Source organism: Amblyomma mixtum, chromosome 7 (genome assembly GCF_055824585.1).
Source record: "Amblyomma mixtum isolate Tamu chromosome 7, ASM5582458v1, whole genome shotgun sequence".
NCBI classification, from domain to species: Eukaryota; Metazoa; Arthropoda; class Arachnida; order Ixodida; family Ixodidae; genus Amblyomma; species Amblyomma mixtum.
Window position 1 is genome coordinate 34989301 of NC_143018.1, and position 26546 is coordinate 35015846.

General features: G+C 43.9%; 2 protein-coding genes across 13 annotated transcripts in view; both read left to right on the top strand.

The window, feature by feature from the left end:
• Positions 1 to 525: 525 nt before the first annotated feature.
• On the top strand, positions 526 to 23538 carry LOC149335629 (uncharacterized). Of its 12 annotated transcripts, none has more exons than XM_089552221.1 (12): positions 526 to 787; positions 4246 to 4315; positions 7381 to 7433; positions 7512 to 7604; positions 8000 to 8095; positions 10725 to 11870; positions 12842 to 13018; positions 14618 to 14686; positions 16000 to 16102; positions 18300 to 18458; positions 18563 to 18588; positions 21814 to 23536. In XM_089552221.1, the coding sequence occupies exons 1-12, from the start codon at positions 725 to 727 to the stop codon at positions 21994 to 21996; spliced, it is 2238 nt and encodes a 745-aa protein (XP_089408347.1). In that variant the 5' UTR covers positions 526 to 724; the 3' UTR covers positions 21997 to 23536. The 12 variants fall into 12 exon arrangements, 10 of the variants coding, with proteins under 10 accessions (XP_089408347.1, XP_089408348.1, XP_089408349.1 ...); XM_089552222.1 differs by having other exon boundaries at positions 16003 to 16102; positions 21814 to 23533; XM_089552223.1 differs by having other exon boundaries at positions 10725 to 11858; positions 21814 to 23528.
• A 2731-nt stretch (positions 23539 to 26269) lies between these two features.
• Taf2 (TATA-box binding protein associated factor 2) overlaps positions 26270 to 26546 on the top strand; it is a 50486-nt gene continuing 50209 nt past the window's right edge. The window contains exon 1 of the mRNA XM_089552234.1: positions 26270 to 26494. Coding sequence (XP_089408360.1) covers positions 26433 to 26494 — 62 coding nt within the window. The 5' untranslated portion in view covers positions 26270 to 26432. The remainder of the gene's footprint in view (positions 26495 to 26546) is intronic.

Below are 26546 nucleotides of genomic sequence, written 5' to 3' on the forward strand. Positions count from 1 at the left end.
GTTTCGTTTGTTTGATATTTTTCGCGACTTTTTACTGCTGGTGTTTAGAGTTAGTCATCTATTACTACTTCGCATTCCACTTATATTCATTGTTCGATGTAATGTACTTTATCAGTATTTTTAATTGTTTTCAGGAGATATATGCAATATTCTGAGTCCAAAGCATGCGCAACCTGTGCAGGACATGGAAAGCTGCTCGCTGGCGTGATTTCATTTCCGTTTGTCTTTCGTTTTTTACTGTTATTATATATAGTTATAATAAGCATTTATGGTGCGCTAAAATTGTGTGTGTTTATCTTATTCTTAAGTTTGATCTATAAAAATACTTTTAACTATTTTGAACAGAAGAGGACGTGCTATAATGCATTGTTAGCGTAAAATCTGTCTATAGTAGAAGAGAACCTTCTTAGCGTCGTACCTTTCCGGCTTTATGTTCAAATCGATGCAATCGAAACTTATAATTGTTTATTGCAAGATACGAACAGAAAACACGTGCTTGCTTTAATCTCTACTATGTGCTGCATGAGAGACCGCAGCGCTTCTAGCGGTTTGCGACTTTCGCGGCTAGTTCAAGAAGTGGTTCTTGTTTTGCTTTCTCGCGGCGAAGTCAAATACCTCATCTTCCCGGTTTTAAGAAAAACTCAGGTGCTGACCAATGGAATCGTAGGCGCAGAGCAAACGCCGAGCAGTAAGCCGTGTGGAGCCTGTGCTCGAACCTAAAAGGATGGACGAGAAGGAGGTCATCTGCGTGTCTGACGATTCCGGGGACGCGGACGGCGACCGTGAAGTGCGTATTGAGTGTTTCCCGCCATACATGTCCGTTACCATGGGTTTGCCGCTCGCTCATGCCAGTTTGGGGTGATTATCCACGCATAACTCAGCAACTCATGCTGCGGCGTGTGCGTGCGTCTCCTTGCCTAGCGTAGCGTTGTTTGCGAACTAACGCCGTGCTATATCCCGCTCATAGTGCGACATGTCGATGTTGTACTGTGAGCGGCATGTATAGCTATAGCGTTCGTCGTCGCATGTTTAATACTATTCGGCCGTTCGATTTTTGTTCGTTACAGCTAGACGCCGATGCAAAGAGTTGATTATACCGTTTTTCTCCATCCATGTCATCGGTAGTTTAATCCTGTGTCAGCATGAGCTGCCGGGCTGTCGTCTTCGGACGCTATAGACAGTTTCAAACGAATTGCGCATATGTGGCCGCTACGGCAAATTCATGTTTTCCTCCGCCCATGTTTAACCGTCGAGCGGCCTGACCCATCCTTGCTGTATCATACTGACCCGGGCCGATTGTGGCATAACGATTCTGAAAACGATTCCATTCCATTTTTCGCCGCCACGGTGGCTCAGTGGTTATGGTGCTCGGCTGCTGACCCGAAAGACGCGCGGGTTCGATCCCGGCCGCGGCGGTTGAATTTCTTTGGAGGAGAAATTTAGAGGCCCGTGTACTGTGCGATGTCAGTGCACGTTAATGAACCCCAGTTGGTTTAAATTTCCGGAGCCCACCACTACGGCGTCTCTCATAGCCTTGGTCGCTTTGGGACGTTAAACCCCATAAAACCAAGCCATCCATTCCATTTTCGAATTTCCCGCCCATGATAACTGGCTGGAGCAGCTCCACGCTATGCTGGGCTAGAGCCAATAATTCCTCCCATCCTCCACATCGCGTACAAATTTTATGGCATGTTCTTGCAAGATATTTTAAGTTAGTCATTTCCAAAGTTTGCAAACTTATGCAAGGAAAGTATTTTTTTGGCAAGATTTAGGAAAAAGACTAAACTTAAGAACTCAGCAAAAATAACTGGAGTAACTCCACGGTAAGATGCATAAATTGCCTGTAAGAATTTTCACGTACCTTCTTGCAGTATGTTTCCAGTTATTTATGACCAATATTTTACAAAAACAGCTGACTATGCGAGCACCGGTCGACCTCTTCATGGTCGAGAATTTTTTGTGCTTTGAGGTATCTTTTCTGGGTAAAAATAATTGCAGGCGCATTAATCCCAATTATTATGCAATAGACACAAAAATATTCATGACCATATGACCATGATGATGGCAAAATATTTTGTCAATGAAGGTTTTGACCAGTCACCCACTGCATTATCTTCTCTGAAATCATTCAGGGACAGATAGGAGGGAGGAGGTTCTTCTTAATAACAAATTAAAAGACTCCACTTTTTTTTTTTTAGCATAGAAAGTCCAAGTAAAGCATTGCTTGAATAGGGCTGCCCCCTCCAAGTGTCGCCTATTAATCTGCCCCTTGGTGCATACTGTTACTTGCTCAACAACTCGGAAACTGCAATGCAGCGGTTTGGCATTTAAGCCTAGTCCACGTGTACACAGCATTAAGGTCAGGACAGTTTTTTTCTCTGGGAAGCTGCCAATTTTCAGGACTCTCTTGTGTGCTAGGCAAACATGTACATTGTGCTGGTGCCTTCTAGGTTTGTTGATGGGTATAACAAAATAGATTTATACCAAAGGCATACAGCTGTAGGTCCCAAGGTACCAAAAGCGCAGGCAGGATTTCTCGTTTTAGTGTTTGTAAAATATGGCAGACTGTATAGTAATGGATATAACACAAGGTTTAGAAACTTAAGAAAATAAAAATATGTAGATAATACAAAATCCTGTTAAACAGCATAGCCAGTATTTGAGCAGCTCTGAAAAAGCAAAGAATAGAACACTACACAAAGTTATACAAACTAATTAATACTGTGCAGCAAGGCATAGCAGATGGCATATTTGTTAGCAAGGAATATATGCAGCATACCCCCATCTTCACTGACGGTTCAACTACTCAAGAAACCTCTTCCTGTGGCCTTTATGTGCCCTCAACAAGCCATGTCCTTTCTTACCGGCTGCAGTGGAAGACATCCTCTGCGACAGCTGAGCTTCGCGGCATTAAGGAAGCTGTTTCCTATATTCTCCGTCAAACCCCAGGCGGATGGGTTATCTTTACAGACTCCAAAAGCATCTCTGCAGGTCCTTCCGACGTGCTGAAGAACACCAATCATCAGCCCATTTCTGTTGACATCAGGTACCTACATCATTTGGCTATTGTCGCAGGCCACTGCTTAACATTTCAGTGGATACCAGCACACTATGGCATTCTGGCCAATGAAAAAGCAGATGAAGCAACCGTGATACATTCGAACTCTCTTCTTGAAATCTGATGCGTCCAAAATGGCTAAAAGATTTGCTTGTGAAGAAATGTATCGGCTCTGGTGCTTGCCGACGCATCACTGCCAATTTCTGCACTCAAGTTGACCCACATCCCAGATCAAGACTCCCACCCAGAATTCCTCGCCATCTGGAAACGCTTTATCACCGACTTTGCCTGAACGCTGCATTTACAAATGACTTGCGATATTGTTTCGGTCAAATGAACATTCTGCTTTGTGACAACTGCAGCTCGATCGGAACTGTGGAACATATCCTGCTTGAGTGCCCTGCATATGCTGACAAGTGTGCCTACTATGAACATTGCATGGAGAAGCTCTCCCCAGTGCCTCTGACAATGGACAGTGTTTTCGGTCCTTTAGCCTAATAGAGACGTGCAGTGAACTTTTTTTTTTTCATATTTAAAGGACATTCGACATCTAGACAAGCTCTAATTTCACCTTGCGTGTTATCCTCATACATTCTTCACGCAGTGAACTTTGTTAGCTCATATGTCGGACTATGCACTTCATCATTTCATTTCATATTTAACATCATTACTCACTGATGCACCTTAGTACGCATTTAATCTTCTCCCCTTTTTGTTTTATTTTACCTTTTTTGCACCGCCCTCCTTCCGCTTATATCTCTCAAATTCCCTTCCCCATACAGAGTAGCATGCCAGCAATAAATTTTCTGTTTATTTTTAATTAAAGGGCTTTTCTCTGTCTTTCTTTTATTGACACTTCATTAGCTTTCAAACTAAAGAATGATGATTGGTTTGTTTAAATATTAAAGCTTAATGAATTCTAGAACAATATGGCAGAAAATTGGAACATATTATTCATTGTAGTTGGTTCTTACCTTTGGCTTTAGGAAGCGATTAACAAGAGAAAAAAGTGTGCAACATTGGCGTGCGTAAACATACCAAGAGAAACGAGTTTGCTGTATTAGCCAATAAAGGAGCTTAAACAGTATGCCAATATTTCGAAGATGAAGGGCAGAGACATGCTTTGCTTGAATAGTTAATTAAAATGCAGTTTAGTTCAGCTTTTATAAACTTATCACTGTTCCCAGGTTCGAGCGGTCCTCAAAGTGCAGCTTGAAGACACACCTGCAAGGTTCCGGACCTTCAACCTGAAGCCAGGTGACTATTTCTGCTTTGGAAACATCTTCGGCGCCATACAGCACTTGCATGAAATATTTGGCTGTCTTCGGCATTAGGTTAATGAAAAATTGTGACTCTAATCCTTCAGCTAGCTCAGTGTGGGTAATGAAATTTCTCGTGATTTCATTCAAACAATTTGCTTTGGTGATCAGGACGAAAGAATCATTGTCTTAAGCTTAGGCTTAGAAATGTTAACACACCTGCCATGTGCTAGTGCCCCAGCCAAGCCATAAGGACTAGTGCAGTGTCTGGTGCGATCCTGGTACGATCCTGGTACGAAGCTTTCGTTGCATCGGCGTACATGTGAGATGCCGGGCTACTTCTAAACACTCCTGTTCCTTGCTTACAAATGCTACAATCTAATCTGGTGACGCATTTCGTCTCGTGCTCTCGCATTGTAGAATCACACGGGACAAAGTAGTACATTAGGAGAAAAAGATGTCCTGAGAATATAGACATCGAACCCAGTGGGCATTGAAACTCCCTTGGACGTCTTGTGGACGTTTAGGACATCCGTGGGACATCCAAGGGAATTCCAGTGACAATGGGGAAAGTTCAGGAGGTATTGATGTTGTATGAAAAAAAGACCACGCGTATACCTTTGTAGCTTTATTCTATCTTCTTGCAGTACCTACAGTGCCGTTATGGGATTACCTCCTTGAGGCATCAAATAACTCTGCTGAGATGAAAAGTTACCACCTTGTGAAAGTCAGTCGTTGAAAAAATGGCACGAGATTTCCAAGATTTCGTCACATTTTAAGGCGGAAGCCTTTAATGCCTCATCGTTGTAAGCAGAAGTTGTCGACAGAAAATGTCACGCTTTTCAGTTGGTCGAAACGGTCGTGACGTCACAGTGCGCGAATTTCAAAGGGGGCCAATTGCACTTTGGCTACTAACCATGCAACCAATTAAAGGGATCGTATAGTGATGCTCCAAGTTAGTGGGACTTACTTAACCAATTAGCCTTTCTAGTCAGACCAGATAAACAAATAAAACAGAGTAGGAAATTTTCCGTGCTTGAGAATCGAACCGCGGTCTCCGGAGTGCGAGACGAGCACGCTACCACTTCGCCATGCCAGCTCAATGATTTGGAATGAACAAAGGCGCGTCTAGTGACTACGGTGTCTTCGTTCACTCCCATCTTCCTCCCTTCCCGTTATGGCGAGGTTTAGGTGTACACCGAGATATGAGAGACAGATACATTTCCTTTCCTCAAAAAACCATTTTCAAAGGCGCGTGTACTGAATATGGTGTCTTCGTTCACTCTAATGTCCCTCCCTTCTTCCGGTGAGGTTCAGGTGTCCACCGAGATATGCAAGACAGATTCATTTCCTTTCCTCAAAAAACCATTTTCAAAGGCGCGTGTACTGAATATGATGTCTTCGTTCACTCTCATGTCCCTCCCTTCTTCCGGTGAGGTTCAGGTGTCACCGAGATATGCGAGACAGATTCATTTCCTTTCCTCAAAAACAAATTTGCCGACGAGCACGGCCAAGTTCCGCCACGGCTTGACTAGCAACCCAAACCGCAGCCTCATGGACGAGTTCAGGCGTCTAAACGAGCATCGCTTGACTACAATCACCCAGCGGTGCAATGCGATCATGGAAGCATCACAGCTTCCACTACCTTGTGTGAATGTACGTTCACTGTCGCTACACGGTCAAGATGTCGCACATGACCATGTCTTGGCTCGGTGCAAGGTTCTCTGTCTAACTGAAACATGGATGAATCCCTTGGTGGCACCAGTTGAGATCAAAGGCTTTCACTACGTTACAGGAGCAAGTCGTGCTTCCAACCAAGCAGCGGGAGTTGCAGCGGGAGTCAAGCTCGAAAGTGGACTTAACGTGGTGTGCGTCTACTTGTCACCTCACATATCCCAACAGGCTGGCCATGAATTCATGGGACGAGTGCTACCAAGCTGGTTCAAGTTTGGCCCAATGATAGTGGTAGGAGACTTCAACCAGGATGCCAGAACGCATCAAGACTTCCTAGATGGAATGCAGAAATCTCTGGGTCTGCACTTGTCTACTCCACGGGACAAAGCTACCACCAAGTACGGAAGATGCTTGGATTTGGTCTTCAGAACCCACCCCAGCGTCAAAGATCTAAACGACACATCACTCCACTTCAGTGACCACAAGGCGGTAGTAGTCGACGTAGACCCGATCAAACATAAAGAATTCACCGGGCATGAGCCATCTGCGGAAATCTCCCCCGACCTAAACTTTGAGGAAGTCGTGGATACAGCCGAAGTCGAAGAAGCAGATAAAGAGACGCACTAGGGGAGAAGTGAAACGCGCCTCTGAAAGTGTGTAGTTTTAATGCGCAGTTAAAGTATACAGCCAGATAAAACACTAGTCAATAACAAACAGTCTCTCAGTCAATGCCTAACAGTGCTCCAGGACAAGCTTCCGCCTTGAAGCAGTTTAGTGTGCCAAAGTGCCCCCTGAACTTTTTTTGTGTCCACATTTGCAGCTTATAGTGAGCACGAGGTGAAGCATGCAGCTTCAATTAAAAAGAAAATAAAGAAAATACCATAATTTTGCTGTACACATATTCTGGCAACAGTTTCCATCCACTGACCATCTACTGAAACTAAAGTGAATGCTTAAACAAATCTGTCGAGCCACATTACAGCTGAGGCTTCAGTTTAGAATCATTGTAGGGAGATATTCACGAATGTGATGGTTCTGAATGCCTTAAAGTGCTAGTTCTTGTTTGATCATTATAAATGTTGCTTTTTCCGGCATTCTTTGTAGAATACAAAGCAAGATTTCTCCTTACATTAAATGTGTTAAAGAATTCATTACTGTACCATAACAGATTAGTTTACAACAGATGGTGTGCTCTGAATTGTATCAACAGTTCAGTTACGCACGAATCCCAAGTATGATATGCAAGTTAGGGAACACTGTTGAAGTTGTGGAAAAAATATCATTTTTTTCAGTGCATAAAAAAAAAGGCTGGGTCACCGCTTTTCATAAAATGTTCCTTTTGTTTTGCGGCATCCTGTCGCATATTTCTGTTGTGGTCTTCTTTTTCAGGTGACAATATTGTCGGCCGATCTTACTCTTGCGATGTCAGGATCAACAACTCTGTGAGGCACTGTTCTCATAGAATGGGTAGGTCGTGGTGGTTCAGTTGTCGGCTAAGCTCTCGCTGTGTCCAATTACAGCTCGTTTCCAGACAGCACGCTTTGATCAAGCTGGGCAAGTCTGGCATCGCAATCACAGACTTTGGCAGCCGGAACAAGGTCACGATTGGCAAAGTAAGCTTTGCAAGAAGTCCTTATTGGCGCGTGAACATGTTTTGTTTCCCATGCCTTAATTTCTGCCAGTCATGCTTGAGTGGCCTTTCTTGGGAGGGTCGAGGGGTTCAAAACAGATCCATAGGGCTGAAGGTTTTCCTTGCGAGTCCAGTGTAGTGCAGTCAGCATTTGCCAAGATTGATAGAACATGGTGAATTTTGCTTGACATCTGGCACTGGCCACTGGCACGTACTTGTTTGCACTTACTTGATTAGGTACCATTAATTAAGCGACGTCCTACTGAAGTGTTTCCAAATAAATACTGCAAGCATCCTTGCCCTTTGCTTTTGCAAAATTAAATGTTGGAGGAAAACTTGAAAAACTTGAAATGAAGGAGGAATTTACTTTATATGCAGCTAAATCTGATGCCCTATGTCACGTGCGGCCTTGACTACAATGAGGAGTTTCTTGTGGCTGGGCTCAAGGCTTGGGTGCTGCAAGACCAAGAGAGCGTGAGCAATCCAACAGTCGGGTGTTCCCAAGTCCTGTCAATGTGTCTTCTTTTTTTATTTTTGTGTTTAGTTCAAGTTTATAGGGTACTGGTAGGAAATTAGGGATTCGTGATAAGCAATACCTTAAAGACCCCGAGATGAGAGCTGTCATGTGTAATACTCGAGAACCACTTGAGACTCAAGGAAAAGTTGCAAGTGTAAAAGTGTTAGGATAATATTTATCAGTAGGGGTGTGCGAATATTCGAAATTTTCGAATATATTTCGAATATTATATTTTTGGTATTCGTATTCGATTCGAAATCCTAGTATTCGTGTTCTTTCGAGTATTCGACCCGACGCGAATATTCGTATCTAGCCGAATATTCATTGTGAGCACCGGGGTTCATTTCGGTCCGCAAGCCCTATTGACAGAGACGTAACAACATGGCGGCGCCCAGAGAAATGCGCATGGATGAAGGAATATTTTTCCTTCGAATTTTTCCTTCGAGGAAGGAAAATTTTTCCTTCCTCCTAGGGCCGTGCTATAACTGACTGCGCTGGTGAGCTTTTTTGCGGCTATACCTGCAAAGCTGCTATAGTCAGAGCTGTGCACGAAGTACCTCGCAATACGTGCCTGGTCAGTTCCAAGTGAGAGGGCATTTTCTGTGGCTGGAGGAGTCGTTTCAGCTAGAAGGGAACCACTTCTGCCTGACCATGTGTAGCAGCTGGTTAACCTTCACGACAACCTTTTATGTTCATCCCAGCAATGCGCTTTTGTGCTGATGGCAAGCTAGCCTTAATGCTGTGTACTAGCCAAACTCTGATAATTCCACTCTTTTAAGAATAATGTCGAACATTGCACAAATAGTATCAAAGCCTCGAAGGCTTTGATACTATTTGTGCAGCCACACACACCTTTTGTGTTCATTTAATCATCGATAGTTGAACGGTGGTGTTCCTGCGTGCTCAAATAAAAGTTTTGTAGTGGTTAAATGCGTCTGTCCTTGATTATTCGATATTCGATTCGATATTCGTAATCAAGTATTCGTATTCAATTCGTATTCGAAAAATTTGGTATTCGCACACCCCTATTTATCAGTTAATATATGCTCGGTTCTTTGGTTATAGGCATGATTCAACCCTGTTCTGCAGTGAGTGCAGCATTGCAGATTATCCTGTGAATGTTACTTACTTCGGAAATTGTGAAAGCACGTATTTATTGTTACTGCATTCTTCTCACACATGCTTTGCATAGACTTTTGGCGCACAGGTTGCAGGTGGTGATACTTACTTGGAAACATGCTTAATGTCACTTTTTGACGGCAGTTGAGGTAACGGAGTTAAGTTTTTTTTTTTCTTTGTCCCTTAGTTCACAGGGTATAGTAGTGTCCCCTGTGCATACCTTCTCTTGCGCTGCTTTGTGTTTAGTTTTTGCATAGATGATGTAGCAAGCAAGCCTAGTGACTCTGCAGGCAAGCTTTCTGCACAATTTTACAATAATTGTTAAAAAAAATCAGGGTTGCTATTTCTGTATGTTGGCATTTTGAAAAGGCCACAGGCTCATGTCAGTAACATGGCGGTGGAGTTTAATAATAATATTTTTAGTATACTTACTCCATACAACAGTTAGCAGCACAGAGCCAGTCCTATGAAGTGGTGGCTGCTGTTGGCATGTGGGAACCAAGAGTGCAAGGCTAGTGATGTGGACTGTGAAGAAGCCCCTCCCTCCCCTTTTCGATGTTCCCTTGAGTGCATAGAGTGGCAGGCCAGTTTCGAATCGAGGTAGCCTCCCGACCATGCTATTCTGTTATTGTTTTCAGTAGAATGCTGACTGGTTTAATTGCGTCTGCCTTTTTTTTATGTTGTTCATTTGTCTTTATTTTTTTATGCCTGGCAGGGACAAGTCTGTTTTGAGGGTGACACTGGGAGAGCCTTGGAAGTTATCCTAAGGTTGAATTGGGGATAACTTCATGCATTTTGCGGTGAAAGTAGGTAAATGGCGTGGTTGTTCGGCAGCAAGAACTACGTTCGGCAAGGCTGGATGCTTCGATGAGGACATTCCCAATGAACATTGAAGCTCCCATGGATGTCCTGCGGACGTTTAGGATGTCCGCAGGACGTCTAAGGGACTTCCAATGCCCATTTGGTTGTTCTTGCATAGTTGGTCTAGAGGAAGGTGAAATGCACTCTCTCATTACATTCCAACTTTGTTATGTTCGTATGTTTATATCTAACCCTAAAAAAAATTTAGTAGGTACCTGAGGCTTGCCTTTTAGCCCCTGTTGCTGCTTTCAATTGAAAAAAGTGTTCTCGCAACACAAAAAAAAAAAGAGGCATCATGCAGCTAGTGTGTGGACATTTTCCATCTTCTTTTATTGTGGATGCAGTTAGCTTTCATAGTGCTTGCCAGCTGAGTTTTGTGAAGCCTCAGTTTTTCAGGTCGCAAGGGCATCATCAGCTCACAGACCTGACCGTTATGAGTGGCGATCAGTGTCGTACATGCATTGTATTCTCATGCAGAGGGTTGATGAACAGTGCGCACATAGTAGCATTTTTTGGGAACCAGTACTGGAAAATTATATCTCAACCTTGTGTCACATGCGAGGGGCTCCCTGTGATATCTCTTTTAAACTCCATTTCTTTCTGCAGTCGTCGCAGGATGCCAACGCTTGCGACAGCATGTTTGATTCCAGCGGAAGCTTCAGCTCACCTGAGATGCCAAACCTGGACTTTGAGGCTGACGAAGCTCATGAGCCCAGTGCACCGATCCAGGGGTTTGCCGACACTACGGCGCTCGTAACAAGCACAGAAGGCCGTCCGACTGCAACTACACAGCCTTATGGTGACAGTACAGAACATGCAGGGGCGCATTGTTCAGTGCATGATGAAGTGATCGACGCTGTGACTGAAGAAGTGGTTCCGCTTAATGCACCGACACAAGGATTTGGAAAGGATTTCATTACAGTGCTCAGCATCACAAATGAAGAAAACCGCCCGACTGAAGCCGCACAACCTTATGCTGACGATGCAGCGCCGCCAACCTGCCCTGATTTTGTCGCAGAAAGTAACTCGGAAAACAGCGATGCTAGCAGGGTCACCACTGAGAACTTGCTGTCCGCTCTTGACATTAGTGAGGGCACACCTTACGAAGAGGGCATCACTTCGGGTAGCAACACCAGCTCACCAGTTATCGGAATGGCTGGAAGGGTTTCCGGGAAGGGGCCAGAAAAGAGGATGGCAAGCGAAAGTGATCCAGGGAATGCCACTGCCAGTGCTGGTGGAGCATCAGCTCGGAGAATTAGCAGCCGTCGGAGTGCCAGTTTGAAGGCGATGTCCCTTCCAAAGAGGAGAAGTGCCAGGCAGTCTCAGACTTGGGAGAACTCGCTTGCTGACGATGCTTTGGCAAAGAGTGGATTGGCTGGTAGTTGCGTTGAGGCTGACTCTCGGGCCAGGATGATGACTCGGCACAAGCGGAAGGCAGCAGCTTCATCGCGAGAGAAAGATGGCAAAGCTGTGGTAAGCATGGGTGGAAATGCTGCTGAAGAAAGCTGTGCAGAGCACCAGCCGGAAGAAATTGTGGCACACCAGCGCAGGAGAAAGCACACAAGGCTGTGTCTGGAAAAACAAGACCCGTCAGCTGCAGATATTCTGGCAGAGGTTGCATTGGAGAGTTGTAAGGCAGAAGGGGAGGGGACATTGCCCCCAACTAGGAGAACGTCTGCGAGGTTGTTGCAGGAGAAGCGGAAGGCACTGGCACTAAAAGAAACGGCTGTTGTCAAAAAGGTAGTCATTGAGGTATTCTGCATCACAGTTCTTCACTTCTTTTTGTTTGCTTGCTTGGTTGTTTACTTGTTTGTTTGTTTGTTTGTTTGTTTGTACAAGTGGATGACACTTTCCCAAAGTTCTACCACATGCTTCATCAATTGCTCATCTTGTTACTGGCATTTGCCAGGTCATGGGACTTCACTTGACATGGAAAACTTGGTCATCACCCAGAGTGGGCATGGGCATGAGTAGGGGGGCTGCTTAGTGATAGAAGCACAAAATTGGGAGCAAATTGAATAAGCTAAAACCTGCTGCTCTTGTCAAAGGAAATTAGTATGCGTGATATCTCTACTATGGTGATGTGAGTATTCTCTCTGGGAATGGACTTTGAGTGAAAGCTGAACGTTCTGAGGCTGAGCATTGAATTCTGCCACCTGTCTTCGTGTAGATAAAGATTTGATGTTCTATCTGACACGTGCACACAAAATGCACCTTGATAATCACGATGTCAAAACATGTTAGCCGGCTGTTGGCGGTACATTAATTTGCAAGTAGTTTGGGAATCCTTATAGTCTTTATTACTGTGTACTGTGCAGTGGCACAGTTTTTCCTTTTAAGTGCAGGCTACATTTGCGCTTGGGAAATGTAATGGAAGGTTTTTTTTTATTATTTTTTTTCTCTCTCTCTCTGTCTTGCTCTGTTTCTGCAAGGGACCTTCCACTATGGCTTAATGGCTACAGCATTCAGCTGCTGAACCCAAGAATACAGGATTGAATCCTGACCGCAGCAGCTGCATTTTGACCGAGGCGAAAAGCAAAAATGCTCATATGCTGTGCGATGGTACTCCACATAAAAGAACCCCAGATGGCTGAAATTGATCCAGAGCCTTTTACTAACTCTCTCTCTTTTAGCCCATGTACAGCTTTGGGCCGGTAAACTCTACATATCAAACCTCTCTTTGCACGGTTTTGCATGCCAGTATACCTGCGTCACATTTTCAGGAGGTGCCAGTGAGGCGGGCTAAGCGCAAGAACTTACCAGGTGTTATTCCCGTGGAGCCACGAAGATCACCAAGATTCCAACAAATTGTATGTGCGTCATCGCATCGCATAGCAAACACCCTTGAGCGCAAACCCAAGATCCTCTTCACTGGCATTGACTGCACAAATGAACAAAAGGTATGGTTCATAACTTGGACATCAGTTTGGGCACTGTATGCAGCTGAACTTCATTGTGTTTGTGTTGGCTCTTTATCATGGTGACAGGCGGCATATCGTAGTCAAAATAAAAATAATTGCCATAATGGCACAAACCTGTGTATTCATACTGTGTAGAGTAGTGTGTTTCTTTTCCTTGCTCTTTGTTGTAAGTGTTGCTCATAAATGTGCACTGCACTATACAGCATCTCATATCAAGTTCCTTGCAGCGCTATGGAAGGTAGAGACCTGCTCAGCCAATCAGGACAGCGCATTAAAAGTATTCCTCCACGACTCGTCGCCTGCTCGCGGCGTACTCGGATATCGTTAGAAAAGAGCCTAAATCGATGCTGTCTATGTAACATAAACGTATGCACACTTACATCTGCTAAACGCAAGCATTTTGCAGGATGTTACGCCATTTGTCAGTTTCTGATCTTTAGTTCAGCTTATGCAAATAGGGATTCTAAGACAAGCTCAGAGCAGTGGCGCCATCTGGCTGTTCTAATGGGAACCATTTTTGCCAACAAACCGACGTACCTCTTAGGACTAGAAGTGGCAGAATCGTCAATCTGAATAAAAAATACAGCGAATTTATCGCTCATATGTTTTGTTAGAGGCGAGGTGAGACTAAGCGAAAGCCCTGTGGCCCATCTACAACCAGTGAACATACTGAAAATGGCAGTAATGACGAATTCGGTCCGAAGCGAGGGGTCCTGATTCGAAGGGGGCTGCTATTTTGAAAACGTTTGAAAGTGCGCAAGAGTCGTGCACGACGAACAAGAACGTACGTTAAAGCTTGATATGAAGTAGCGTTTTGCGCATGCGCACTTTAAAGCACGCTATCCCATATACCCATATGCCTTTTTTATTCTGGCACTCTGTTCTTCAGCGTTGGAAAGGCGCCTGTGCACTCAATGTAGCTTTTGCAGTGCTGCAAAGTACTGAGATGGAGTATAACTGTGTCAAACAACCATTAGTAACCTTTGTCAGTAATGCATATAGCATGGCGACTGTGGCACGTAGGGGGCAACTGAATCCAAGCTGCCCGTATTGTATATCTTGCTTTAAATTTGCATTTTTCAATTTTTCTGTGGAATATGTTGCACGCTTGTACAGTTCGCAACCTTATAGCCCTAAGCTTAAGTTCCCCACCTCCCTTACTTTTCTTCTTAATGGGCGAATGTGAGGTGTCCTTGAAAAATACTGCACTTCAACATGCTTTAACTGAGTCAGCTCAGCGGCTTCTACTGGTCTTTACATAGTAAGCATTGAGGCAGTGAGTTTAATGGTGGAAAAAGGGCCAAGAGGTTGAAGATACATTTCCAAAAGTGGCAAGGAAGTGAACAAAAGAAATGGCTTCCATCTGTGTGCTTTGTGACGTATTTCTCGTAGCATTGAAGTTGACAGCTCGTTGCTTTTCATAAATCTGGCTGCTGTTGATTGTGATGGAAATTGCCGTTTCAGTGTTCTGTTGCAGTTAGCTGCTGCTGAGCTTATGAGATCAAACAAATCACTGAAAGTTGGTGTTTGTAGGCCTGATACAGCCTACACGAACTTTTTTTTTTTTTTTACGAGCAGGTCGTACGAGAGCTGGGTGGCGCCGTGGTGACTACGGCATCTGCTTGTACACACCTCGTCACTGACAAGGTGGGCAACTATGCAAATTTATATATCAATCTTGCTCTGCCATATTCTATGTGTTGCTGAAAGTCATGCAGACACTCATGCTGAGGCCTTGTATTTTAATGTGCACGTGCCTGCAGCTGTCAGGGCAACCTGCCAAACTATCTGTGGCCTTTATATTTGATTCCAATATCCTTTTCTTTCTTTTATTTTGTTTCTTTATTTCAGTTATCATCTGTGTGAACTGCTTGTCAATCGGGTATCGGACAGCACTGGGTTTGTTAGTGGCTGCGCATTGCGTTCTGTTAGGAAAAAGCCTGAGTACTGGCGAGTATGTCATCGCAAATGTGTTCTTAAGAAATCTGAACAAAGAATTGGTTTGAAGACTAATCCAACACTGTAATAATCAACGTGAAGCGATAAGGAGCAGCTCATTAGTAAATCAAATTTACTGCCTGTCACACAAGATGTAGTGGTAAAAGCTGCACTGACGTGGCGTACAAAGTGAGTCAGAAGTCTGAAAGTCTTAAATATTCACAAGATATTCTATGATATAATGATTAGCTCTAGAGCACTCGTTATTTATATCACTTAGCAGTTAGAAGGAAACTGAATGTTATGTGATCTGAATCGCGGATCCAATTTGCCCACCTTCCAATCCTAGTATAACAAGACAGATGGCAATAAGTTGAGATTGAAAGCGGCGGCCAAACAACTGGCTTATGTATATCAGTTCCTCGAATTGATATTCTATACCATCGATGTTATGGTAGGAAAACGCTTAAAATTCTCCAGCTCGGCAAAGCAAACAATTCAGCATAGCTTGGGATAATACATTCTGCGAAACAAATGCTCTATATCTGATATGCGGGCTGACATGTATTCTATAGTGTAGGCGCATTTCGGCGCAACTGGTCAGCAGTCATGGTGGTCTACTGTTGAAAGCAGGGTCACTGGCTTAGTGCGTACTTACCCCACACCTACCTACTAGCCAGAGCACTAGCCATATCCACTAGCCTAACCAGTCTTTAGCGCTGCTTTGGGATTCTATTTATTCTTAATCCGTACATGTAAACACCTGCTCTTTGATATGACAAGGCAGTGGTGTAGATTCTGGAAGTGCAAGGGATGATTGTTGGATTGAAATGTTGAAACAGGCTGCAAGGCAAGTTGAAGCTGTTCTGGAGGACTATCCTGCATTCTAGCTTTTGCTAGCATGATTGTAGTGTTGCATGGTGCACTTACCGTGACGCGTTACATTGTTCCACACGTCTTGCGCTGCTTATTATTGCGCGTGACATTTTCTTGCCTTCCTTCTTTTGTGGTGGTACTGAAAGCAGTTTAGGAGGACAGTGAAGTCATTGTGCTGCATCAGCAGAGGAATACCATTCGTCGATGTGGCCTGGATAAGCAAGTGCCAGAAGGCGAAGGCTTTTGTCGGTCAGTTTCATACTCTTTCCTGGTGATTGTTTTTTTTTTTTTTGCCATTGTTTCGTTGTGTTCATTGCCTTTCTCTTAGCCATGACATACTAGTAGCACCGTGGAAGGCTGTCATGTTTACATGACAGTCATGTTGGTTATGTCTTGTTCTCAGAGTACTATGTAGAACATGTTGGTGTAATTCAGAGTGAAATTCGAGCTGCTAAATCTGCTCACTCCAGCTGCTCCACCAAATGCTTTAAAGGAGTATAGACACCTAACTTTTGGGTGCATGTTTTCTTCTTTGTAATGATGCGCAATGCATCATTGTACATTGATTACCACATGGTATTCTCCTACGACCAATAAATAATTCCTAACGAATTTCTTTCTTGTGCTGTTTCGGTTTCGGTTTCAACAGCTGAATGATGACTGTGACATCAGTGAGAGGTTGTAGGTCACATGAGGCATGAAGAACTGCAATGTAATCGATGCATCTACATTCGTTGTCATTCCCTCTCTTGAGGAAGGCTGGCTTCAGCACTGTAGCGAATTAAAATGATGAAGCAGCGATTATGTCGACGTTTTTCCATCCTTCACGTGACATATAACCACACTATGACATGACAGCCATCGTTCGGCTGTTGAAATCGAAACCAAAACAGGATGAGAGAAAAATTCGACTATATATTATTTAGTGCTCATAGGCGAATACCACATGGTAATTCATGCATAGTAGTGTCTTCTGCATCAATGTAGAGGAGAAAACATGCCACAAAAATTAGGTGTCTCTACTCATTTAACAACTTCATGCTGAAATTTTAGAAATGCGGTTAAGCCTTTTTAAAACAAACACAGTCATCACATACGGTGAATTCATAGTATCCAGCTGTTCTGTCTACCAGAGCAGCAGCAACAGCAGCAGCACCAGTTTGATGCTCATCTGGAGTGCAAGACCCTCGCCGGGTTGTCTTTTTCTTCATGTCCATTGTTTGATCTGATGGAGCTTCTATAGGGATTGTTCATATTGCAAGGGAAGCTGGCTGTTCTGTCTCTTTCAAAAGAAATGTGCAATGTGTTGTTCCATTCTTTTATCAGTACGCAAGTTTTGTATGCTGTTGGATCAGTCACATCAGCAGATTCGCTCTGAAAGTGAAGTCTTTGAAAACAATTGAGCAAACGAGGTTATGGAAATGAGAGGCTCATTATGACATTCCTATAGAGGAAGCCAACGAAACCAAGGAGTATAGGGAAATGTTTATATTTTTAAGTTTTTTTTTCTCAGTTTGTGGTGTTGATCAATGAGATTAATAGTGTAATTATTTTATCACTTAAAGAAGAAAAAACAACTGCATGTTGCCAGTGGGATCCGAACCCACGACATCCGAATTTCGCGTTGACCACCGCCAGCAAGGGGTGGCGATGGTGAAAACTCTCAAGGTTCGGTTAGAGACATCATAAGATACCCCCGAAAGCAGGAGATTGGACAGCCATCACCGTATCTCAGTTGGTAGAGCACTGGAGGCAAAATTCGGTGGTCATGGGTTCGAATCCCACCAGCGGCATATGGTTGTTTTTTCTCCTGCTTTCTGATCAGTTATTTTAAGCGATTAAATAATTACGCTATTAATCTCCCATTCATCAACACCCACAAACTGAGGGGAAAAAAAAAGTAGAAATTTTCGATCCCCTATGCTTCTTGGTTTCGGTGGCCGTTGGCTTCCTTCACATGTCTTTGAAAACAAGTGTTCCAGGAGATGGCCCTTGCAGTTTTATAATTTCCTTTGTGTGTCTCTTGTAGCTTCAAATCCAGCGAAAAGTCTTGCAACCAGTTTGAGGACAGTGCAGTGGCCTATAGAAAGGAAAATGATATGTAGAGGGAGAGTTCGATATGGGATAAGAAACAATGATATCCTAGCAGGAAGTGATAAAAAAAATGTGATATGGAACGGGCATGTAATGCGGGCAGATGACTGACGTTTGTGTACTTGGTTTAGCAGAGAGGATGTCCAGAGAAGGCAAACGTATCAGCGAATGGTAGAGAGCTGGACGGACGGGGAGACAAGAATATGAAATCTGCAGGGACAGAGTTGCCACTGCTGCCACAGGACAGGGCTAATTTGGGGCCAGGGGGCATCGAACCCTTTGTCTCGCAGTGGACAGAGCTTGCGTGACAATGGCAGTGAACAGCTGTGGCCACTTTGCTTCTTCACTGCAGATCACACGCCCTATCTCCTGCGAGATAGGAAGGCTGAGAGGTTTCACAACTTCACCCTCTCAACGACGCTGCTGAAAGCATCACTGTACGGTGGCTTGCTGCGCGGCTGGCATATTCATTCCACATCGCATGTCCAGCCCTCACCTCCTGACATGAAAGGTATTGTAGAACTTGGCAGCGTGACCACACTGCAAGCAAATTCTGCATATTTCTTTGCTTTGGTGGCTTGTTTCCTAATGGCCCACTCTCTCTGTCGCTTCCAGAGATAGTGGCATGCGCTGGTGGCGAGGTGAGGTACTTCTTCCTCCATTTGCATCTGCATGCTGTTGCATACTAGAGAGATTAGTAATGGGAACCGCAGGGTTTCACTCTGACTATTCCCTCATTAACTTGCATAACAGACACACTATTATATGTGCATTGCTGTCAGACACCATTTCGTCAGGCTCTGTCAGTGCTGCTGTCTGTTGCATGGCAATAAAATTCACTTAATATATGGGCAGAAAAGTTTTAACTCTACTGCTGTACTGTACCAGCATCTGCTTGAGGTGTCTTAGGCCTGGGCGACAAAACTGGGGGCATTACTTTTGAAGCCACCCTAGTAGTGTTGTTTATATGGCAAGCAGACAAGTGCAACATTGGCAGGCACTTGTGACAACTGATAACGGTACATGTGTCAGCAGAAATCAGTCATGTGGTGGGCTGTTGAAAATTCAAATTCACTTTGAACTGGTGCTTGGGTACTGCGTGGTGTATTAAAAGGCTCCTGTTAATTCAAACGCTGCATGATTCAAACACATATTATCACTTCTCTTGTGTTTGAATTATCGAGAGTCGACTAAGCATTTTTACTTACGCATTAAGTAAAGAAACCAAATCCTATTTTAAAGCTTTCCAACATGTACTTGCCAGCTTGGCAGACATTTGCGCAGCTTCACTGTTTCTTCTTGTGTTTTTTTTTCTCCCGAAATATTCAGTGTTATCAGAACGTACAACTCCCATATGGTTTGGACAGGCTAAGCACAGGCAACAACAACACTGCCTGCTGAAAACTGCCATGCTTATTGGGGAAGCTCTTTTAGACTGAGGCTGCTCCTAAGCAGTCTTCCCCACGTTAATCACTGCTTTGCCGATTGCAAGGCAATGCATTATTGGTTCATGATTAAACTGCGCGAAAAAAGAAAAACACGGACAGAGACAGAAAACACATACACACATAGAGCGCAGAACTTTCAACTTTTATTCGAAAAACGTTTCGAGCATTACCTTTTATATGCTCTAAACAACCACCACATGACACAGCCGGGATCAAAACAGATATGTATTGACAATTACGTGTACATGATGCGCGGACCCGCCAGAGCGCGCCAGTCTAAACTACACCAGTGTGTTCAAGCTTACACACCATTGATACCTTGATAAAGGATAAAAGGAGACTGGAAGATAAAGATCCTGAAAGTGAAGATAATACCAATACCACAAATGAGGGCATCAACAAAACGCTGTATTACTAGCGAAATTTACTCAGCAAAAAGGGAGTTGATCGCATCGCCTTTACCTCTGTTTATTGTTGTCTCCATCTTTATTTCACACTCAGTTTCACAGTTTTAGCCTCGTTGTTATTGTTTTTTTAGTTCTTAGTTCTTTTCAGCTTAGGTTTTTTAGTGGCTCTGCACCTTCATCATTTACTGTTATTACTGTTGGTTCCGCGTCTCATCCCATTTTCCGCGTCTCATCCGCGTCTCATCCATCGCCCCGCCGGGGTGGCTCAGTGGTTACGGCACTCGGCTGCTGACCCGAAAGACGCGGGTTCGATCCCGGCTGCGGCGGCTGAATTTCTTGAAGGCGAAATTCTAGAGGCCCTTGTGCTGTGCGATGTCAGTGCACGTTAAAGAACCCCAGGTGGTCAAAATTTCCGGAGCCCTTCACTACGGCGTCTCTCATAGCCTCAGTCGCTTTGGGACGTTAAACGCCAATAAACCAAACCAATCATCCCATTTTGCTGAGTAAGTTTCGCTAGTAATACAGCGTTTTGTTGATGCCCTCATTCATGGTATTGGTATTATCTTCACTTTCAGGATCTTTATCTTCCAGTCTCCTTTTATCCTTTATCAAGGTATCAATGGTGTGTAAGCTTGCACACACTGGTGTAGTTTAGATTGGTGCTCTGGCGGGTCCGCGCATCATGTACACGTAACTGCCAATTTGTATCTGTTTTGATCCTGGCTGTGTCATGTGGTATTTGTTTAGAGCGTATAAAAGGTACTAATGCTCGAAGCGTTTTTCGAATAAAAGTTGGAAGTTCTGCACTCTATGTGTGTACGTGTTTTCTGTCTCTGGCCATGTTTTTTTCGCGCAATTTAATCATGAACGACAAGCACCAACCAACCCGCCAGAAAACCCTTCTTGCATTATTGGTACTTGCAGCTGGAGTAAACCTCTTCAAGGACTGATAGCGTGTTCCAAAGCGCCAACATTTGCAGCTTATCATAAAGAAAATATAAAGTCCGCTTACTTTCCGGGAAAACAAAACTGATAGATGGTATATCATCTGGTTTACCAAATTGTGCCATCACCAACAAGTCTCTACTTTGGCGATTTCACATCTGGACCAAAGGCAGACAGCCATTGGGCAAGGGTATACAGATTGTGGGGTTTTAAATGGGGCGATAAATCCGTTCTCCCCATTTAACTGCGGCTGACATAGTTCAAAACCGCGCGGACCCCATCCCGTAGTCACAAGCGCTACCGAGCGCTACCGAGCGCTCGCCGACCACGGCGGGCCTTGCTCTGCGGGAACAAAGGAACGACACACTGGCTGACACAAACAAGGCATTTATTGCTATAACAACAATAACGCCAGCTAGCAACAAAATACACTGAGGAATCGAGGATGTCTGACTCACCAGCACGGTTACGAGCGAATGTTCGCCCACGGTAGGGCAGAGGGAATAACTCCGAGGCCGGACGGGACGGGCTTGGCGGGAGCAAGTTTCCACACGAGGCGCCCGCGGCGAAGAGCGGAGCGGCTCGCGAAACGTCCGCGAGCTATCCCGGTGCCAAGCAGAAGAGAGCCCGTTGGTCCCCGTGAGCGCGCAGCAAAACGCCATCCGTGGCGCTGGTGTCGCTGCGACGCGAGTGCCCTCCCCTGTTGGTTAAAGTAACCAAACTGAGAAGAGCGCGTTTCGGGGGCGCTAAATACAGGGAACTAGTGCGTTGAGGGAACGCGAACACAGGGGACGAAGGCGTCCCAAGCTTTACATCAGTGCACATCTTTTAGCTGAGCAAAACTATATAAAGTTCCCGCTAGTTCACTATTGCTTAGACGATGCAGGGAGAACTGAAGAAAAAGAAAAAAAAACTGTGCTTGTCCTATTTAGTTCTATGACTGTTCTTTGTGTTTCGCATTGCACAGTACTAAGCATCTTGGTGTGCTTTTTCTCAAATCTTATGCATTCCTGTAGTGTCTCAAACAGACCTTTCTTTCTTTCTTTTTTTCTTCTTTTCCCACTAGTACAAGGACCACATGCCAACCAGGCCTGCAGTCTCCGGTAACACTGTAATCGTGTCATGCAAAGACGACACTGAGGCCTGTGCACATGCGAAGAACAGGGGAGTGCCGATAGTCTCTGCGGAATTTGTGCTGTCAGGACTTGTACAGTACAAGGTCGACACTGACGCCCACCGTTTGGGTTAAAAGAAAGCTGCGATGTGAGCGCACAGATGGTATTGAGGAGGGGTGGGTGAAATTTAAATTAACGAAGACATCACTCTTATATATATGACTTTCATAGGTTGTGAAGCATAGAGCCTCGCTTCACACTCCAGATTTTAAATATTTTGTGCAATAATATATTTGTATATTCATGTATATAAAAGTTTCAGATTGTTTTTTTGCATTGATGTCTCTAGGACATATGTATAGACCATCATGTGCTGGCATACGAGCAGATTGTTTTAATGGCAGGGACCATCACATTGCCGTGTCATATCTATAGTATACGTGCATATTATTTTAATGGCAGGGCCCATCACATTGCGATGTCATATCTATAGACTGTTGATTTTTAGCACCTGATCTCTCTTCACAAGCTTCAATTCACATGACTTCAGATTATAAATAAGTATTTTCAACGTTATTGTTTCTTCTTATGTTATGTTGATGTTTCTCGTACATATGTATAAACCAGCATGTGTACATGTGCATATTGCTTTAATACCAGGACCCATCATGTCATAGCCATGGAGTGTTAAGTTTTACCTGATATTTCTGAACTTGTTTATCCCTTAACCTGATTGTACCAGTGGTGCTCCATGTATCAGTAAATTTGCTTGGAAAAAAGCTCATCCTTCTCATGGACTTGTGTTCGTGTTCAACAGGTGCTGCAGTAATGCCTTTCAATGACTTGCGCTTCTAGCCTGTTTTAGGTTCTCCCAGTTCTCCAAAGTTTCGCAGTAGTTCGCAGTTCTTTTTCGATGCTGTGGAGCAATCATGTATGGAAGAGGCAGCTGTGAAGAATGTGAAACTTGCTTTATTTAGAAGTATGAACATATATTTCTTATCCCTGAAATTTTGTTGCAGAATTTGTTTAGTATTTTCTTCTCTTTTTTTCACAGAGAAGTGCGTCGAAGATCTTTAGTGCTCATTTTCCAACTTGCATTCTTTATAAAAATGTGTTCCACTGAAAGCGCACCAACAAATATGCAGACAGGCACAGTGTTCTGTTATGAGCTGCAATGTGGCTACATTTGATTATACTGGGTGCCTGCCATAAGTACCTACTCTTTTGCAGTTGATTTGTGTGAAGAAAGGCATTAGGATTGACTTTTTTTATTGTGGGGACAAGCAGAAAACACCAGGAGACCATTGGAGAGAAGAAAGTGGGCATTGGTGCCCTGCAAGCTATGCCCCCTAGATATTGTGCTGTCTTCAAATGAATAGGTCCATTAGGAACTTTTGAATAGAATAAACTGACTTGCTTCCTCTAAAACTAAAAATTTTGATGTGCAAATGTATGGCATTCTCATCTGCTGGCACCATCATGAAGCATAGGTCATTGAATTAATTAGGCTCAACTATATTTCACTCCCACACTCGCTTGATATCAATAACCAGTTTATTCAAGCTGACAGTTCTGTCCCCTTTATATCGTGTGTATTAAAAAAGCTTGAAACAAATTTTAATTCTTCTCCAAGTTGAAATTATTGGCAGCTCAATTTAGCACCGCCGCCGCGGTGCCTCAGTGGTTACGGTGCTCGGCTGCTGACCCAAAAGACGCGGGTTCGATCCCGGCTGTGGCAGTCGAATTTCGATTGAGGCGAAATTTTAGAGGCTCGTATACTGTAAGGCGTCCCTCACAGCCTTAGTCGCTTTGGGACGTTACACCCTCATAAACCAAACCATAAACCAATTTAGCACCGCAACCTGCCATGCTATACCTGTTGATGGGAAGTGCAACTGCCACAGCTGACAGCATGCTTATGGATCACCATGGGTACGATGGTACGATGTCTGCAAGCCTGCCCATTTACTCCAACACCACAGCGTGCACTTGAACCAGCTCCACAGTTAAGTTCAAGCGTGCATGCATCTCAGCCAAGGGACCCACCATACTTTTTGCCTTTGAACATTTACCACTTTGCCATAAAATATAAAAGCTTGAAATGCTTCTAAGTACATGGCACATTCTCCAAACGTAATATACACAGTTTATGTACAGAAAACTGCAACAAGCTGAATGCGCACAGCCTAGTAGAGCCTACAGCAACGAATGATAGATCGTCACCTTTTTGGGTAATGTGACATAGCTAACCTTTGAAGGCTTTTTTAAACTGCCTGGGTAATAAGTCATGTGATCAATAGAACTCTGCACACTTCCACCACTAGGAAAACAAGAAAAAAAAAAACATGCTACATACACTGACAAACACAAAACAGGCCACACAACGAAACTATCTCTAAAGTCATTAGAGGAAAATTTTGTGTTTACGGACTTATTCATGGAACGAAACATCCTAAAACGCATCCAGCAGGAACTCGAAGCTGCATGCTTGTACACAGAACGCGCTACACTTCATTATGCCTCAGCAATAAGCACTTAATAGAATTTAAACTAAAAATTGCTCTGTAATGATGAAGGAATGCATTAAATGCACTCACACTCACAAAATAGTTTTCCTTCCTTCACATATGTGCGCCTTGAAGTTGGGCACTTTGCAGGTTTGCAGGAACGGAGCATTTCATCACAATTTTGTCTCCATGTTTTGTCCACTCTTGGGACGGACAGCCTCACATTCAAGATGGACAGTACTTTTGTTCTTTAAATTTAGTGTTCCATGTGTGCATGATTAGAAGTAGCCTTATTCATGTGCCTTACTTCTAATGTTGTAAACTCCTTGTTCACATTAGCAAAATGAAATTTCTAGGGTTACTGACAAGCATCATGACTCACAGTGTGGTGGAAACCTTTGTCAGCCATGACAGGTCACACTCTCAAGCATCTCTGGCAGATCACAGTCAGTTGTAGTGAACAAGCCACTTGACCACACACATTTGAAGCCACTGTACACCATGCCTACTAGGAATTTGAAGCTGAAATTACTCTTACAACTGCACCAGCCATTTGTCTTGTTGTTCACTTCTGCTGTCTTTTCACTGAAGTCTTCAGCACAACCTGACAAGAAAGCCTGACAATTTTCACTTAAGTAAATCAGCATTCTAGTGAATTATGTGCCTGTAAAAAGTCAATCAACCCTTGGTCTTTGGTTCGCATGTCAAGGATTAAAATAAAATTCCAGTATACAGCTAGTATGATGTACGCACAATATATAGGGTGCGTCCAGGGCAGGAAATGTCAGCCCATGCTTCACTTCCATGAGGAAGCGGCGGATTTGACTTCCAAGAATATGGTGTGCTGTTTGTGGAGCTGGTACTTGTCTTTCGTCATCTGGAAAGCCCTCCACTTTTCTAACAATGCCTGTGGAATAACACGAGAATTGTACGATAATCACAAACCTTTTTTTTTGTTTGTTTTAAAAGAAAGGTTAAACAGTGGCTATGGTGCTCGGCTGCTGACCCAAAAGACGCGGGTTCGATCCCGGCCGCGGCAGCTAGAATTTCTTTGGAGGAGAAATTCTAGAGGCCCGTGTACTGTGCGATGTCAGTGCCCCAGGTGGTCGAAATTTCCGGAGCCCGCCTCCACTACGGCGTCTCTCATAGCTTTAGTCGCTTTGGGACGTTAAACCACATAAAAAAAAAAAAAAAAACTTCATACAGCGAATTCTACGATATTACGAGGTTCTCAATTCCCCAACGCCGGCCTCATTGAACTTGTAAACTCTACATATGCAATGAAGATGTTGTGGCGGTTGACCTGGATATAACGATCTATGCACCCCTCTTCTTGGCCGATCCCCCTGTGTGGGTGTGCGCCATTCTACGAGGTGAACAACAACAACAACAGCAACGATCTCGCTCTGCCCAGCTCGTGAGGCGGCTCTGCCTTGGCGTGCATGTGTGAGTGTGACAGTTATAGCTACGAAGGGGGCTCTGACGGTTAAGCTCCCTGTGCAGCTTTTCATTGTAATAAAGAGGTAGCTGTAATAAACGCCGAATAAGCTTTCTGAGTAGCAAACTCGAAGCAGTTTCGCTTTGCAACTCTGTCTGCAACATCGAAATTTATCGCTACCTTTAGTCGACAGCCCGAGGTAGTGCAATCTCAAACTCTTCTACGCTAACCGCGAAAGTTTAGGAGCTCGTTTTTATTTTTGCGGTAAGGATATGAGAGTTCGTGCCGCTGTTAGCGTGACGTACTGCATCAAAAAAGAATATACTAATCTTTGATTAATTACATTGGGTTCATATGCAACCTATTTAAAACCTTATAATTAATATACCGCATCGCTCTAACCAAGATGTTAATAGTTATACGGTTGTACCATTGTACTCGAATTACTCTCGCTTTAGGATCGATGTAGACATCAGGCGTTTTTCAAGATGGCAGCGTTGTGGTGTTGTGCTACATGTTGTGCTAGTTGTGCTGCGCTGGAGCAATGCCTCTTTTTTACTGCTTCCTAGCTGTTGCTTCATGTAGAAATACGTTGTCGTCGCTTTAGCAAGCGCACAAAGACAGCATGACGCCTGTCAAGATAAAGAAAATAGAGAAACCTCACGAACACCAACGACTATACAAATTATAAGTACACGTTTCCTCCTCTGTGCGACCATCCTGTTGCCGGTGTCAAAAT

Excerpts from the sequence above, each read along its gene's own strand:
- LOC149335629 (XM_089552221.1), top strand. The coding sequence starts at position 725 with ATGGACGAGAAGGAGGTCATCTGCGTGTCTGACGATTCCGGGGACGCG. Across the intron at positions 7,434-7,511 it reads ATGTCAGGATCAACAACTCT|CTCGTTTCCAGACAGCACGC; the intron begins GTGAGGCACTGT and ends GTCCAATTACAG. Across the intron at positions 7,605-7,999 it reads ACAAGGTCACGATTGGCAAA|CTAAATCTGATGCCCTATGT; the intron begins GTAAGCTTTGCA and ends CTTTATATGCAG.